At 54.9% G+C, this 16,653-nt stretch overlaps 2 protein-coding genes across 2 annotated transcripts; both read left to right on the plus strand.

Annotated features, from left to right (window-relative positions):
• The first annotated feature begins 7,651 nt into the window (after nt 1–7,651).
• Nucleotides 7,652–9,028, plus strand: LOC127392296 (C-C motif chemokine 4 homolog). Its single transcript, XM_051636065.1, has 3 exons — nt 7,652–7,790; nt 8,046–8,160; nt 8,823–9,028. Exons 1-3 carry the CDS (start codon nt 7,718–7,720, stop codon nt 8,920–8,922), a joined length of 288 nt encoding a protein of 95 aa, XP_051492025.1. The 5' UTR covers nt 7,652–7,717; the 3' UTR covers nt 8,923–9,028.
• A 577-nt stretch (nt 9,029–9,605) lies between these two features.
• On the plus strand, nt 9,606–14,744 carry LOC127392293 (E3 ubiquitin-protein ligase TRIM39-like). Its single transcript, XM_051636062.1, has 6 exons — nt 9,606–10,080; nt 10,554–10,649; nt 12,633–12,863; nt 12,994–13,016; nt 13,287–13,399; nt 13,705–14,744. Exons 1-6 carry the CDS (start codon nt 9,655–9,657, stop codon nt 14,274–14,276), a joined length of 1,461 nt encoding a protein of 486 aa, XP_051492022.1. The 5' UTR covers nt 9,606–9,654; the 3' UTR covers nt 14,277–14,744.
• Nucleotides 14,745–16,653: the final 1,909 nt, after the last annotated feature.

Raw genomic sequence — 16,653 nt, forward strand, 5'->3', positions numbered from 1 at the left:
GGGCTGGTGGGAAGGGCTCCTGGAGGAGAGGCTGCTGGAGGACTCTGCCATGGAGGGACCCGTGGGGAGCAGGGCAGGACTGTCAGGAATCCTTCTCCCTGAGGAGGAAGGAGCAGCAGGAACCACCAGCCTGTGCAGGGACTCTAAACCCCATCCCCATCCCCCTGTGCCTGGGGGGAAGGAGGGAGAGAAACCGGGAACAAAGGGATTTGGGAAGAAGGGAGGGGAGGGGTAACGTGTGTGAGCCCTGCTCTGGGGGTGTCTGGGTCCTGTGGGCACTGATTGGTGTGACATTAAATTAGTATTTCCCCAAGTTGAGTCTGTTTTGCCCAGTGACCTTCATCTGTGAAGAACCCTCCTTGTCCTTTGAGCTTCTAGTTGTGTCCTCCCATCCCAGGTGTGTGGGGGGAGCTGAGTGAGCAGCCATGGGGCTGGGTCTTTGTTGTCGTGTTGGGCCCAAACCAGGACAGAGACCTTGGGCTTAGGCAGTGGACCACGGTCACCTTCCTTGCTTTCAGTAGCTGCTGGGTTGTCCACACCTGGGTATCTTCAGCAGGATGGAGACCAGGGTCCTGGTGCCTGCAGGGTCATGGAGAGGGTGGTATGTCCTCTCCTTCCCTTTGGGCAGCCCAGTGCTGAGCAGTGGTTGACACCCATCAAGTGCTGGCTCAGCCTGGGCAGGGCAGCTGGACCTGGTCCTTGCCCCCAAGCAGGGCTCCATGGGGCAGCCTCCCCTTGCTGCTCACATGGTCTAAGGCTCCAGCCCATGACAGCACTAAAGGGGGCTGCTTCCCCTCCACCAGAACATTGCTTGGTCTCAACCCAAAGAACCTGCAAGCCAAGGGGAAGATGAAGTGGCAGGAGAGGGGCCAGTAGGGACTGCGAGCCCTGGCCGGGTCTGGGGGATGCTTTTCTCCCAGGGCAGGGCTAGGGGCTCCCTTTTCATCCCCCATTCCCAGCCAGAGCCGGGAGAGTCCCAGGGTGCTGCTGCAACACTCCTCACCCTCCCTTAGCTGGCCCAGGCTCAGGAGAGCACAGATCCCCCTTGTTTCCACAAGAAAATAGAGGCACAGAGAGCACCACAGTCCTTCCTCTGTTTCCCAGCTGGCTAGCTGAGCAGCCGGGCACAGGGCTCTGTGAAAAGATGCTTCACTCTGTTCCCTGCTGGAGGGGAGCTCCCACATGGACCCTTTCATCGCCCCTTAGACACCCCAAGGCATCATCTCCTGAGCCCACCAGAACATCTTCTGAAAAGCCACACAGCAGGAGCACGGTGTTTGGGACAAGCCTTTCACAATCTTCTGACCACGGATACAGCCCTGACCTGGTGACAGGGCTGGTTGCTTGGACCACCCCTGAGGGACAAAAACACTTCATGAGCCCAAGGTGCCAACCCGGTGCAGGGACAGAACAGGGTGATGGTCCAGACCCCTCAGGAGGGTCCCAGGTAGAGCAAAGAGCACGTGGGGCAGCACAGAGCACCAGGAGCAGCCTGTCTCCTTTGGGGGGATTCAACTTTCCGTCCTGTTTTTTGAATCCTTTGGGCAAATCAAGTGTTGCTGCTGAGTCCTTGTGTGTTCCTGTTGTCTGAACCCCTGGGCTGCAGCAAAGGGGCAGGATGGCAGGAAGCTGAATCAGGGGAGGTTTAGGTTGGATATCCAGAAAAGGTTTTTCACCCAGAGGGTGAAACACCCAGAGCAGTGGAACAAGCTCCCCAGGGCAGTTGTCACCAAGCCTGCCTGAGTTCAAGAAGCTCTCAGGCACATGGTGTTCATTCTTGGAGTGCTCTACACAGGGACAGTAGTTGGACTTGATGATCCTGATGGGTCCCTTCCAACCCAGGATATTCTATGATTCTATGGTCCTGGTGCAGCAGGGCCAGCTCCCACAAGGGGAGCAGCTGAGGCAGAGCAGCTGCTTAGAAGGGGACAGGGAGAGGGTCTTGGAGAGAACTGCTTAGCTAAGGAGGGGTGAGGCCCTGGGGCCCTAACCTGGGGTCCTGGGCAAGGTCTCCTGCTTGCTCAGCTTCTACAAGGAGGGATGTACCCCCAAAACATCACCAGGTGTGTTGTCTGCACTGAAGCCTCAGCAGCTGCCTCCACTTGTCCAAGAATTCCAAAGCAAAGCTGAGCACGATTTCCAGCTGGATCTACAAGAGAGGACCCAAAACCCAGCCTTGGGCTGCTGTTCTGCAGGAGTGGCTGCTTGGGTGAGAAACGTGCTCCGGAGCAGGGCCTGAGGTGGGAAGTGTTTGCCATCTGCTGGAGAGCTTCATCCTTGCAGGGGCAGCAGGGCCAGCTGGGTCATTGCACTGAGCCCAGCACTAGCCCTGGGGGTGGCCACCTCATCGGGGCTGCTTGGGGGGGCAAAAGGAGGCAAACTTTGCAAGGACAAAGTACCACATGATGCCAAGGGCTCAGAAATGTCAGGTCCTGCTGTCTCAAAGCTAACACCCAGATGTTATTCTCTTAGTTTCTCCAGAACTAAAGCAGTCACCTGAAACTCTGCCCAGCTCCAGGCAGGTTGGTGCTCAGCGCTGAGGACATCATCTGAGCAGCAAAGGTCTAGATGAGTGGCTGTAACTTGGCCAAGGCAGCCTGCTCCTGTCCTTGGGAGTACCACCAAAGTTCTGTGAGGGCCACATCCTGACATGGCAGCCAGCCACCTCTCACTCCTCAGGCTCTTGATCCTGACGTGATGCTTTTCTAGGCACCCCAGATCTTGGAAAATCACACAAACTGCAGCCATATACTTCTGCCTTGCTGTGTGCTTAGGAGCTGCTGGTGTCTTTCTGTTGACATTTACCAAAAATACTCATCTGGAGACATATCCTTATATGGAAATTTCAGTTCAAGGCAATTTCACAAGCTACTCTATAGACCTTATAGTCCTGCAGGACCAGTTGTCCCAGGGGATCAAATATGAAGAGTCCCAGAGGATGTAGACTAAGGGTCTCTCTAGCCCAGCCTTAATGCCACCAGGTGTGGCTACAGCAGACCCCTTGAAGAGAAAGGAAAATATTTGTGCTGCCCCCTTCAAGTGTCCTCCCATCCTCCAGCCACCCTCACTTTACAAACCTTTTTGAGCTTCTGGCTTTGAAATGCCAGTCCTGACGCAGACACATGGAAATTTCCTCACAGTCACCATGTCCCTTGGCAAGGAGCTCCTCATATGAAAAGCTGCTTCCTTCTGCTCATTTCGAACATGGCTCTTGCCAGCTTCTTTTAATGGCCCAAGGTTCTTGCTCTTGATGGTGAGTCATGGTTATTTGTGCCTCTCTCTAGGTCCATAAATTATTTTGCAGACTTCAATTCCCATGCTGGAAGGTCTTGATTCCTCTGGAAAATCACTCTTCTCATATGAGATCTGCCTTATCTTCCTTGTCTTCTTTGGATCTGCAGCACCTGGCAGTCTCTGAATTCCCCCAGTCATCCTCTTCCCAGCTGATTTGCTCCCAGTTTCAACCAGGGTTTCCCACCTTAGGGATCTGGCAGCTCCCAGGGGCACTGGGATGATGTGATCCCCCAGACACAACTCCAACTGAGGGATCAGTGTGGTGGAGCAGGCTTCCTCCTGCATCCCAAACCTGTTCTGGTGATGGAGCCAAATACACCGTGTGGTTTCTCTTGAAAGCTGAACATGCCATAAGGCAGAAGTTTTCTGGATTCCATAAATAGCTGCTATTTAGGATGTATGATATGGAGGAGCTTTCAGAAATCAAAATATTTAGAGATCTGCGTTATTTGTCTTGGCAGGAAGGAGCAGCCAAGACTGAAATACAAAATCTTCCTTCAAGGAAAGAACAGTTGAGGAAAAAAGTGAATTAGGGGAATAACAGAGGTGTCAAAACCTCCAATAATTCCTTTGATGGTGAATGAAAGCAGGAAACACAACTGGGGAAAATCTGAAAGAGAGAGAATTCATTGAAAATGTCTGCACACATTTCTATCCCTGATAGAAAAGTCTGATTTTTCAGAATAAATCTTGACATTTCCACCAAACACGTATTTGAATATTGCAAGAACATCCAGAACATTCAGCTAAAAGCAGCTCCAAGCTGGGCTATGTTGGTGTGAGCTGCATCAGTGAGGATGTCTCCAGCTCTTTCTCCAGCCTCTTCTCCTCCTCTCAGTTTTATTCTAGTCCCCGTGTGGAACAGAAATGTTACGATGGCTCTGGAGTTGGGAATGTGGGCAAACATTGGGTCTGAAGGCACCCATAGGAATGGCAGGAGCAGGGGAGTGCAGGTGGTAGATGTTGGTGGTACCTAGCTTCACAGGTCACCAGTGCCTCATGATTGTCTCACCTGACCTCAAGCTCTGTGTGGTTTCCCAGTCTGACGGTTCTGTCTCCGTGCCAGTTTCCGGCACCCCAGCCTCTCTCTGCTGTCTGTTCCCTCAGCCAGGGCTGTCAGTCTTGCTCTGTCACCTCGGGCACCTCAAGCTGTCACCTCTCTCACCCATCTCTCAGCCACGTGTGCCCAGCCCCATGGGACAGGGCTGTGCAAGGGGGTCCTCGTGGTCCAGGCAGCTCCTGTCCATACACCATGCTGCCTGCCCAGGAGCTTCACCTGCACCTTCCCCAGCATCCCTGAGCAACAACTGGGGAAAAAGGGTGCCAAGAACTTCCAGAGGTGGGGAACATGTGGGTGCAAGGTGGGGGGAGCTGCTTACAGCCAGGCTGGAGGTACAGCATGGTTCAACTGGGCATGGGGATGGAGGGGACCTGCTGAGTCACTGCCCCACATGTCCTGGGAGCATGGGTGGACACATGTGGCAGAAAAGCTGGAGCAGGGAGGCAGAGGGAGTGCAGAGGTGCTGTGGACTGGTGGTCCTGGCTAGGTATATGCCTTCCTTCCAGGCTGGCCCTGCTGCTGGTGGTGTTAACATCTTATGCTGGGTGTGCTGCAGCTTCCCACGCTCCCCATGCCCCCAGCTGGAGTAAGCTAGATGCTTCAGGCAAGATGGGCAAATTGTGACCGCTCAAGGGATGGACCAGTAGCATGCTGACATCTTCCTGACCCCACCCTGTGCACTGTGGGGGGAGCGGGTTCAGTCCAGGACAATGGTAGTGAGACCTAATGCCCCTGGAGGTATGAGTTTGCATCTGGCTGGGCTCTGGAGCACAGGGCAAGGTGTGTCAGAGCAGGGAGGATGCAAGATGAATCCTGAACATCTCAGCTGTTCAGAGCCACGTACCGTGAGTCCTTCTCTGCAAGGCAAGCAAAACATCAGCCTTGATTCCATCTATCTTCATTCCCTCTGGGAGTTTCATCTCTCAGCCCTGGGGTCCCTGGGCTCTGCAGGCAGACCCTCCCTGGCTGCCTGCTCTGTGGGCTTGGACAGACTCCTGGCCTCCATGGCAGGAAGGCCCCCACATGTGATCTCAGCCTGGCTCAGTTTTCTCGTGGTGCTCAGCAGCAGGGTGTTTTTCTGAAACAAAAGGCTCTGTGGAAAACAAATCCTGCAGTGCCACGTGGGCCACGCTTCCCAGCAAGTCTAGCTGGCTTCTTCAAATAATTTGGTCTATGGAGATGTGATGATGGCATTGTAGCTCCTGCACGTGGGAGCCCCAGGCCTGGAATCAGCTCTTCTTCAGCCACTCCAGGGCATCTCATTTCCCTTCTAGTTCCTCCTCTGGGTTTCTGCAAGGCCACCACTTTGGGCAGTGGTTTCTATTTTGTAATCCTCCTCCACAGAGGAGCTAAATCCCTTCCCTCACTGGACCACCACAAAAGGCAGCCTGCTCGTGTGGCTTTCCCACTGTGGCTGTGGGTGTCCAGTGCCCAAACACTCTCACTGTCACCATGAAGACCTCACTGTTCCTCTGCTCTCCTGAGACTGTCCATACAGCCCTCCTGGAGGGATGTAGCCTTTCTGCCAGCGCAGGGACACCATGCAGCTCCCAAACCATCTCAGCTGAATCAGCCAATCTCTTCTGCATGTGTTGGTGGCTGCTGGGACAACAACAAAGCAATGTCAGGAGGGTGTCAGTTCTACACTGGTGGAATCAAATACTAAGCCAACTCTGCTGGGCCATCACAGTCATGAGCTTCTAAAGCTCTTTGTAACCATCAGTGGCCCATTCTCATGTCCATGAACAATATAGGGCAATTTTAACTGTCACAGGTATTTGTGAAACTGCCATGTCATGATGGAAGCAGTTTCCTCATGACTCACAGAATCACAGAATGTTGGGGGTTGGAAGGGACCTCAGAAGATCATCAAGTCCAACCCCCCTGCCAGAGCAGGACCAAAAAAAAGCCAACAACAAAAACCAATCAACCAACCAAAATCAAACCAAAACCAACCAAAAAAACCCCAACAAAACAAAACAACCCCACAAAAAGCACCAACTAGGGCAGGTCACTCAGAAAGGCATCCAGACAGGTCTGGAAAGTCTCCAGAGAAGGAGACTCCACAGCCTCTCTGGGCAGCCTGTCCCAGGGCTCTGTCACCCTCACAGGAAAGAAGCTCTTCCTCATCTTGAGGTGGAACTTCCTGGGCTCCAGTTTGAATCCATTGCCCCTCGTCCTGTCCCAGGGCACAAGTGACAAGAGCTTGTCCCTGCCTTCTTGATGCCCTCATGTATTGATAGACATTAATTAGATCCCCCCTCAGTCTTCTCCTCTCTAGACTGAACAGCCCCAGGTCTCTCAGCCTTTCCTCCTAAGGCAGATGTTCCAGTCCCTTCATCATCCTCGTAGCCTCTGTTGGACTCTCCCCAGCAGATCCCTGTCCCTCTGGAACTGGGGAGCCCAGAACTGGACACAACACTCCAAGCGAGGTCACACCAGGGCCGAGTAGAGGAAGAGAAACTCCCTTGATCTGCTGGAGACACCAGTTCAGGCCAGGAGGTGATCTGCTAGAGAGCAGCTCCATGGAGAAGGACCTAGGGGTCCTGGTGGACAACAAGTTATCCATGGGACAACAATGTGCCCTTGTGACCAAGAAGGCCAATGGTATCTTGGGTGCATTAGGAGGAGTGTGTCCAGCAGATCGAGGGAGGTTCTCCTCCCCCTCTACTCGGCCCTGGTGCAAGTGATGGTCAAGGACAGTGGAGGAGCCCAGGCCTAGGATGACACCACGCTCTACCCTCTGCCCTGCACACTTGAGTGCTGCTGGCCTCCTGGGTACCCTGGAGAAGGCCTCTATCTCCTTGGGCATGGCTCCTGTGTGCCTTGCAGACCAGCTGGTGGGCAGTGGGGAGGGCTGTCCACCTCATGGGCTCTCCCTGCTCTGTGGGAGAACTGAATTGTCCCTGGTTTGTCCATGACGCAGATATTCCAGAAAACACGAGTGCATGGCAGTCATGTTCATTCTTCATCCGTTGCCATCATGTGACTTCTAGGCGACAGGTCCATCTCCTAATCTTCTGAATCATTACTAGGTTCTCTACAGAGTCCTTTGATAAGGGGAAAGGCCAAGAGGAGTCATATCCTGTTCTTCATCATTTCATGGGTCGTATCAAAATATGTTATGTCACATGAGGTCACCACTGTCACCAGGGCTCCAGATGCTCTCCTCCACCAGGCTGTGCAGCACGCTTGACACGGCACTTTCCCCACCACGTCATGTTGTGTTGCAATGTTTGCGGCATGTTTCTGTCCTCACTGGCTGTCTCCCTCCATAAAGTGGGGTCCCACCTCAGGTCCAACAAGGGGAACTCTGCAGCAGCCCAGCCTGACTCTCACAACTTATCTCCACCCAACAGGATCATGAAGACCTCCACGGCTACTTTCGCTGTACTTTTTGTGGCTGTCCTTTGCTACCAGGTCTCCTCTTCTCCAGGTGAGTCCAAGCTCTCCTCTCTCTTTCTGCTTAGGAATGCTTGGCAGCTCTTCCTTCTGAGCATCTGCTGCAGGAAAGGAGAGGCACATTTTGCCACTCCTTGGCTTCCTAAGGGAAGGGTAGCTGTGGTAGGAGCCCGTGGTGGGAGCAGCACTTCCTCAAGTGGGGACCATCTGCAGAGTCTTCTGACCCTGCTTCTCCCCACTAACGCTTTTTCTGGTCTGGTTTAATACAAAAACTCCACTTCTCTTCCAGCTTCTGTCAACTTTTCAGGCCCCTGCTGTGTCAGGTACAGTTCCAAAGCATTTCCTGTGAGTCGTGTGGTGAAGTACGAGCACACAGGCAGCCACTGCTTCCAGCCAGCCGTGATGTGAGTACATCTCCTGCCCAAATCCCGGGGGTTCCTGCTCCACTGAAGGGTGGCAGCACCAGAAAACCCCACATCACACCTCATTCTGGCAAGGCTGGGCTCTTCCAGGTTAGGAGAACAGCCTGGAAACATCTCAGAGGCACATCCCACTTCCCAGGCAGCCAGTTTCAGGACCTCTCTATAAGATTTGAGCCAAAAGAGCTAGTGCTGGTTGCCTCCCTCATCCCCAGGTAGTGGGATCTAGGTGGGATGGTGTCCCAGCTAGAGTAGATGTGCTGGGGACAAAGTGGCAGAGCAGATCTGTAATGACCAACCCCCCACCCCCTGCTTCCCTGGGGCAGTTCTGTTTTGCAGCTATGGAGGTGTCTGGTTTGGTGGGGGTCATCAGTGGCAAGGAGAAGATGATCCTCTCCTCTCCTCTCCTCTCCTCTCCTCTCCTCTCCTCTCCTCTCCTCTCCTCTCCTCTCCTCTCCTCTCCTCTCCTCTCCTCTCCTCTCCTCTCCTCTCCTCTCCTCTCCTCTCCTCTCCTCTCCTCTCCTCTCCTCTCCTCTCCTCTCCTCTCCTCTCCTCTCCTCTCCTCTCCTCTCCTCTCCTCTCCTCTCCTCTCCTCTCCTCTCCTCTCCTCTCCTCTCCTCTCACTTCTCCAACGTTTTCTTCTGCAGATTCACCACGGTGGCAGGCAAGACGGTCTGTGGCAAACCTGGCGACAGGTGGGTCCAGGACATCGTGAATCCCCAAAGGGACCAGGCAAGCAGTGGATGAACCTCGTCCTGCTCCCTCCAGGCATCCCCTCTGCAAGGTCCTGCTCCCCTGAGCAGAGACATCTCCTTGTTCTCTTGTTGCCTGTGAATTTATTTAATGCAGCGTTCAGCTCTTTTATTTAAGTTAATACAAAGACGACTTTAATTTATTTGTCATTGTCACTGAAACTTTTCCTTCTAATTTGTCTGGATTGTGTTGAAGTTCTTTTTGTTGTAATAAAAAGGAACAAACCCTGCAGCTTCTCCCGCTGGCCCTGGGGGTGCCTCACAGGAGCTGGGGGGGTCCTGGAGGAGCCTGGAAGGGTCTGGGGGCCGCAGGGTGGCTCCTGGCAGCACAGGAGAGCATCGCTCACCCTGCCTGCCCCAGCAGGGCTCTGGCAGCTCCTCTGCCTCCCTCCCCACCCTGCCCAGCGCCGTGCCCAGGGGTGGCTGCCGTGCTGGGTGTTCTGGCGCGGGGGTCGCCGAGCTGGGCCGGCAGCTCCAGGCGGCCGGGGGGCCAGCAGCGGGCGGGCAGCGCCGGGCCTGCTGCAGCGCGGGGCTGCTCGGCTGGGCCCGTGTCCCCCAGGCCGCCCGGCGCCGGCCTCGTCTGCGGGCGCGGGTTATTTCTGGCTCTGTCCCCGGCTGGCAGGAGGCCCGGCCGCCGCCGCTCCTCCCCCGGAGGCCTCGGCAGCCACCGCCACGCCTGCCGAGCCTGCCCGTGCTCCTTGGACCCTGGGCAGGCAGGGCGGCCGCCATGGCCCTGGCAGGTGCCCTGGAGCGGCTGCAGGAAGAGGCCACCTGCCCCATCTGCCTGGAGTACATGAGCGAGCCCGTCAGCGTCGACTGCGGGCACAACTTCTGCCGGGGCTGCATCTCGCAGCACTGCCAGGCCAAGGGGCTCTGGGCTGACGGGCCCTTCTCCTGCCCGCAGTGCCGGGCCTCCTGCCGCCGCAGCAGCTTCCGACCCAACCGGCCGCTGGCCAACATCGTGGAGAGCGTCCGGCAGCTGCGGGGCAGCGCGGGGCCGGAGCCGGGCACCCCGCTCTGTGCGCTGCACGGGGAGCCCCTCAAGCTCTTCTGCGAGGAGGACGAGGAGGCCATCTGCGTGGTGTGCCGCGAGGCGCTGCGGCACCGCCCGCACTGCGCGCGGCCCATCCAGGAGGCCGCGCAGCTCTCCCAGGTACGGGGGCTCCTGCCCTGCTGGCACCTGCAGCAGCTGCCGGGACCCGGCAGGTCACCCCGCCTCCCTGGTGGCTCCAGGCAGGAGCGGGTGGCAGAGACGTGGGCGCCCACCCGGCTGCTCTCGTCTTGGGCGCGAGGCGGGACCCGCTGGCTGCCTGGGCACAGCCCGGCTCCCAGCCCCCCGGAGAAGGGGTCCATCGGTGGGTGCTGCCCCGGGGGTGTTTTGCTGGGGTGGGTGTACCCAAACCCCATCTCCCAGCGGTGCCAAACCCCAAAGAGTCAGAAAAACTCGGGGAAAACCCAAGGAGTGTGGAGTGGGTTAATGCTGTGAGGGGAGTGAAGAGAACAGCTGTGGGTCCGGGTGCCAGGGCTGGCACTGCCTGGCGCTGGGTCACTGCTCCCTGCCCACTGGCACGGCTGTCCCGGGGTGCTGCTGGGGTGAGCTGAGCCTGTTTCTTCTTCCCTTTTCAGTTCAAACTCCAGAAATCCCTGGAACATCTTTCAAAGGAAGTGGAGGACGTGAAGAAGCATGAGTCAGTGGAAAGAATGAAAACGCAGGAATGCAAGGCAGGTGTCTGGCTTAATTCTTAAAGAATGAGCTTCTCAGAGATCAGCAACTAAAAAACCAACCCTGAATCATCTTCTCAGGGGCCGTGAATTCCGCATTGTCCTCAGGATGGGACACATCCCCTTGTCCTACTGTCCTGTAGAGGGTTGGTGCTGATCACAGGCTCAGTGATCATAAAAAAAATTCAAAACCATTGCAAAGAAAAGCTGGGCACAGAGCTGCATGCCAGGCCCCCAGATCATGAGGGGGTGGGAGCCAGTTAAACAGATATTTCTATATATATATTCCTTTTATATTTATATCCTGTTTTGTTTTTGCAACATGTGTTTGAGTTATGAATGAGCAGTGCAGTGTGCTCTGCTCCACAGCAATGGGAACCAGGAGTGTTTTTATTAAGAAAAAGGAAAAGAAAAAGAAAAAAGAAAAAGAAAAAGCTGAATTACTGCACCTCTGCCTGACTCCAGGCAGTCCCAGGGAGGTTTGACACCAGCACCATGGCTGCATTTCAAGTCCCTCCACGCTGGAACCTGGAAAGTAAAAGTAACTGCAGAAAAGGAAACAAAACTGCTGGTTGGATTCATCCACCCCGAGCTAGAGCTGGTGATTAATCAGCTTGGGCAGAGTAAACAGGTTTCTCTGGACTCCCCTAGCTGTATGCTCAGCTCCCCAGCCCTGCTCACTGCAGCCCAGCAAGTGGGTAGTGGGGTTTTTGGGGTGACCCTGCCTGCCCCTCGGGGCTGGAGGTTGTGAAGGACCCATGTCAGTCTCCCCTCTGTTCCTGAGTTAGGGGTCACAGTTTGGCTGCTTCCAGCTTCCTCCTGGCCCAGCAGCTGGTTACTCTTTTTCAGGAAAAAGGGAAAAAATGTCCTTTGCAGGTGGCCAGGGGGTGGGGACTGTGACAGTCCTGGCTTATCAAGCCTTTGTGACTCAGTTTCAAGAAATCACGTGCTTGGACAGGAAAAAATAAGGGGAAAAAAAAACCACAACAGTTCAGTTTCGTTTTCTTTATCTTCTGCATCTTGGGGCTTTGCGGTCCTGTCTCCTGGTACTTCCAGCAAAGTGCCAATTTTTCATGCTGTGGTGAAACCCCTTAAAGCTCTGACAGGCCTTGCCTGTTGCTGGCTGTAGGGTGAGCTCTTGGGCACCTGGGGTGTCACAGAATCCCAGACTGGTTTGGGTTGGAAGGGACCTTAAAGATCATCCAGTCCCAACCCCCTGCATGGGCAGGGACACCTCCCACCAGCCCAGGCTGCTCCAAGCCCCATCCAACCTGCCCTTCAGCACTGCCAGGGATGGGGCAGCCACAGCTTCCCTGGGCAGCCTGGGCCAGGGTCTCACCACCCTCACAGGAAAGAACTTTTTCCTAATGTCCAATCTGAATCTTCTCTCTCTAAGCTTCAAGCCTTTGCCCCTTGTCCTCTTACTACAAGCCCTTTTAAAAAGCCCCACCCCAGCTTTCTTGCAGGCCCCCTTCAGATATTAGAAAGTTGCTATAAGGCCACCACGGAGCCTCCTCTTCTCCCAGCTGAACAACTTCAACTTCCTTAGCCTGTCTTCATAGGGGAGATGCTCCAGTCCTCTGATCACCTTTGTGGCCCCTTCTGGACACACTCGAGGAGTGTCACCCCCCCCTCAGCCTGGAGGCTCCTTCCACCTCTTTTTGTTTGCTGTGAATTTCTCCATAATTTCCTCCAGGCTGTTGTACCACATCTAGTAACAAACATCTGATGGCATCTCCTTGCAGCCTCCATGCTGCCCTGAGACATCATCACACATGTCCTACTGGTGGTAACTGGTGGTGTTGAGGGGGAGCTCAGGAGATGTGGATGTGCAGCAGCAGAGCCTCTGGCTGTTGTTTTTTTTTAAAAATGTGGTGTTTTCCCAGAACCTGGTGTGGGGTGTAGATGCTGGAGCACCCAGCCCTGTCTCAGCTGCCTGGCTAACGTTGACTCTCTTCACCCCATGTGTCTTCTTTTGGCAAGGAGACAGTGAAGAAAAAGCGGGAGAGGATTGTGAGCGAGTTTGGGAAGCTGCATCGGCTGCTGGCTGATGAGGAGAAGCTGCTGCTCCAGAAGCTGGAGCAGGAGGAGAAGCAGATTCTGCTGATGATCACTGAAAACCTGACCAGGCTGATGGAGCAGAAGATCGTGCTGGAGGAGCTGATCTTGGAGATAAAGAAGAAGACCCAGCAGCCGGCTGACATGCTGCTCAAGGTCAGGCCTCACCACCAGCACCACTAACTCCAACCTTTGCTGTCTGAGCAGATGGCCAGGGCCAGGCTGGCTGGTGGTCACAAGGTTCTGGAGCCCCACACCCAGAATGGTTTTTCTTTTCTTCCTCTAGGACATGAAGAACATCCTGAGCAGGTAGGTACCCATGCTTGTTCCTCCTACCAGCTTGGCTGCCTCCTGGCTCTAAATGAGCTGCTCATGTCTGCTCCACACCAGCCCCACCTGGTCCTCCCTGCCCAGCATCTGGTGTGGTTCTCCCTGAGGATGATAAAGTGTCTGCGACCAGCAGGGGCTGGCAGAAGAGACTCCATCCTCTTCTCCCAGGACCCCAGAGCCAAGGCCTTTCCTGGCCTTGTGGTGGGGTGAGATGCTGGATGTAGCCCATGGGAATTGCTCTCCTTTCAGGTGTGAGAAGGTGAAGTTCCAGTCCCCTGAGCCTGTGTCTGTGACCCTGAAGGAAAACTACAGCATCCCTGAGCACTGCCTGAGCATGAGAGACATGCTGAAGAAGTTCAGAGGTGAGAGGGCTGCTTTTGTGCCAGGTCCTGGCACTTTTAGGCTCTGGTCCCCCTCAACCATAGCCTGGAGCACAGGGAGGTTTCTTCAACAAGCTTTGTCCAGTTGTTCCCAATTTGTGTCCTGATGAGTTCTGGCTGGTTTCATGGTGGGGAAATCTTACTTCTTCTGATCTTGGATGGGTTGCAAGCTGACCCTGAAAGCCTAGGAGGTCACTCAGGAGTTTCAGGCTCCTTGTTGCCCACCAGCTCTTGCTTTCAGCGTTGGCTGCTTCTGAATCTGTCCTTCCACCTTTCTCTCACTCCAGAGGACGTGACTCTGGACCCCGAGACGGCGCACCCTGAGCTCACCCTGTCTGAGGACCGCAAGAGCGTGCGGCGCGGCAGCAAGAAGCTCTTTCTCTCTCTCTTCGACAGCCCGAAGAGATTCAGCACCGCGCCGGTGGTGCTGGGTGCTCAGAGCTTCTTCTCAGGCCGCTACTACTGGGAGGTGCAGGTGGGAGACAAGCCAGAGTGGGGCTTGGGGCTGTGCCTGGAGTCTGCGAGCCGGAAAGGCAGCATCCTCTTCTCCCCACATAATGGCTACTGGGTGCTGCGGCTGCAGAATGGGGGCAACTATGAGGCCCTCACTGCACCCGTGTCCCCCCTGACCCTGGGTGTGAGACCCCGGCGCATCGGGATCTTCCTGGACTACCAGGCAGGAGAAATCTCCTTTTACAACGTGAACAACCACTCCCACATTTACACTTTTACTGACAAGTTTTCGGGGAAGCTCCGGCCTTTCTTCTACCTGGGTGCCTTTTTGGGGGGCAGAAATGCAGAGCCCTTAGTGATCTCCTGGGTCAGGGACACGCAGGACACCGGGTGCATCATCCTGTGACTTCTCACAAGTGGGCAAAGACCTGGGAGCCCAACTGGTTCCTGCTGTGAGCAGGGCAGCACCAGGGAAATAGCTGGGTGCCTTGGTGAGCATCATGGCAGGGTCTCCATGTGTGGGTCTAAAACAACTGCCCACTGCCAACTGACTACCACCATCTGCTGACCAATGTGCAGTTGTCCCAGCACTGTAGAAGTGTCCAGCAGCCAGTTGTCAGTGGTCAGTTGTCCCTTTCCCCTTGCTTGCTCCTGGCTACTTCGGGTGACCCACCAAGTGTGACATCCATGCAGTGCCATGCCTGTGCTGGGAAGAGCACTTTGCAGTGGGAATGTGTCACAATCCACTGCTGACAGGGACAGGGGATCCCAGTGGCCACCACTGTGCTGCCACTCACCTCATGAGCTGCTGGAGAAGGTTCTGCTTTTGGTGTGAATTACACTGAAACAAGGCAATAAAGGGTTGATTTGGGGAGCTTTGTGTGGTCAGCAGCGTGGTTCTGTGGTGCACCCATTCCAACTCATCAACCTCAGCTTATCCCTGGCATCTTAGAGGGCTGTTACTGGGCTGGGTCTTCTCTGGCCCACAGAGGGTCCTGGAGAGATCGTACTGTGGCACCAGTGGGACATGGCAGCAAGCTAGGCACCTGCCAGGCTGTACCTGGGTAGCAGCAGCTGCCTGTGTCCTTGGCCATGCCTCATCCTCAGGGTTCTGGGGTCTGGGGTGAAGGCAAGGGGTCATCTCTATGGGTGTGGGTGCTTCACTGTCTGATGGTTCCTGGGCTGCTCCCTCTCTTCCCCTGGCAGGGAGATCATCTCCAGACTTGGTAGCTCCAGCTCCTCCACCTCCCCTCCCCAGCCCCATGGGCTGGAAGTCTCCAAGTGTGGGGAGTGGTGTGTTACACACCACAGGATGGGGACACTTTGAGGGCTGATGTCTCCAAAGGTCACCCATGATATTTGGTCTCTTCATGCCCTGCGCAAGGCAGGGCAGACTTCAGACAAAAAGAATGAAGCTGCTTCATTGAAAGACTGATTCAACTTGAATAAAATGAGATATGATAAAGCAAGGTCTCAAATTATGAGCACAGTTTCTCTGGAGATGTCCTGGATGATGCTTTAGGAGGCTCCTAGTGAAAAATGATCCTGGACTTCAGGTAGCAGTTCCTCTCAGCTGAATGTTGTTGTATTTTGGGAGTTCCCACCCTCCTCCCTTCAGCTCCAGTCTTTTTCTTTTGGAGGCTGCATGGCAGAGAGGACAGCCCAGCTGGAAGAGCCTTGTAGCTTTGTCATGGCTCAGGAAGGAGAAGAGCAACAGGTCTCGGTTGGCTCTGCAGCTCATTGACCTCCATGGAGATCTTACAGAAGGAATTTATGGAGAAGATAAGAAAGGACATGAACTTTGAGGTCTTGACCAAGGGCTGGGAGCAGAGGCAGTTGTGGGGGGAGTGGTGAGGACATCCAGGGAAGCCTGTTGCTCAGGGTGGCTGTTGGGCAGGGACCAGGCTAAATGTCACTGAATAGGGGGCAGGAGAAGGTGTTGGGATGGAAACTGTCCAGAAAGTAAGAGTAATCTGACTGTGCATGAATGTGACAGATGAGTGGCACTTGCTGCAGCACCAGAGGGATGAAGAATGTTTCCAGAAGAGGCAGGAGGAAATGCAACACTTCGGAGATCTTGCAAACAGGGGGAAGAGATGAATGAGCAGGAAGGATGTGAACTCACCCGGATGCAGCATCCAAAGCATTCCTAGAAATCATGAATCCGTCTGTTGCAGGAAGGAGGGTAAAGGTTGAAGGGATGAAATAGCTCTGAATAAGCTGTAAAATTTTCAATCTGGTGGACTCCCAGCATCTAAGAAACTGCCTGGGGCAGCGACCAGTCTGCCCTGAGATGGCCGGACTGGGTGGCCATGGGCAGCTGGAGGAAAGCTGGGACCTGACTTTCACAGCTCCCTGCTGACTTCAAGCTTAAGTTTTTCCCAAAGCTGTTTCCAAGCAGGTTTCTGCATAAGTCATGACAAGTCAACCTTGCCCCTGTTCCAGGGAGGATTTTATTGCCTGGCCAAGTCCTGCTTGGCCCACCCACCTCAGCCAAAGGGATGGCTGCAGCATGGTCCAACCTGAGCACATGGGTTAGATGCACAAGTGCTCCTGCTCCCCAGCTCCATCAAGCTGGTGACCCTCACGTGGCATCGTGAGGTTATTTGTTACCCAAGGGGCTGACCCATCTGTGCCAGGCTGACCTCAGTCACCCCAGTTCCATCTGACTTCCATGTGCTGAAGTGAGATGGGCATCTGCACATGCATCTACACATGCTTGGCAGGGGCTTTTTGTGTTGAGACAGTCTCCTGCTGTGGTGGGTCCCTGGGCTGATCTGTTC

The sequence above is a fragment of the Apus apus genome, chromosome 18 (genome assembly GCF_020740795.1).
Source record: "Apus apus isolate bApuApu2 chromosome 18, bApuApu2.pri.cur, whole genome shotgun sequence".
NCBI lineage: Eukaryota > Metazoa > Chordata > Aves > Apodiformes > Apodidae > Apus > Apus apus.

Coding starts and splice junctions, on each gene's coding strand:
- LOC127392293 (XM_051636062.1), top strand. CDS start 9,655: ATGGCCCTGGCAGGTGCCCTGGAGCGGCTGCAGGAAGAGGCCACCTGC. Junction 10,650..12,632: donor TGAAAACGCAGGAATGCAAG/GCAGGTGTCTGG, acceptor TCTTTTGGCAAG/GAGACAGTGAAGAAAAAGCG. Junction 12,864..12,993: donor CGGCTGACATGCTGCTCAAG/GTCAGGCCTCAC, acceptor TTCTTCCTCTAG/GACATGAAGAACATCCTGAG.
- LOC127392296 (XM_051636065.1), top strand. CDS start 7,718: ATGAAGACCTCCACGGCTACTTTCGCTGTACTTTTTGTGGCTGTCCTT. Junction 7,791..8,045: donor CCAGGTCTCCTCTTCTCCAG/GTGAGTCCAAGC, acceptor CTTCTCTTCCAG/CTTCTGTCAACTTTTCAGGC. Junction 8,161..8,822: donor TGCTTCCAGCCAGCCGTGAT/GTGAGTACATCT, acceptor TTTCTTCTGCAG/ATTCACCACGGTGGCAGGCA.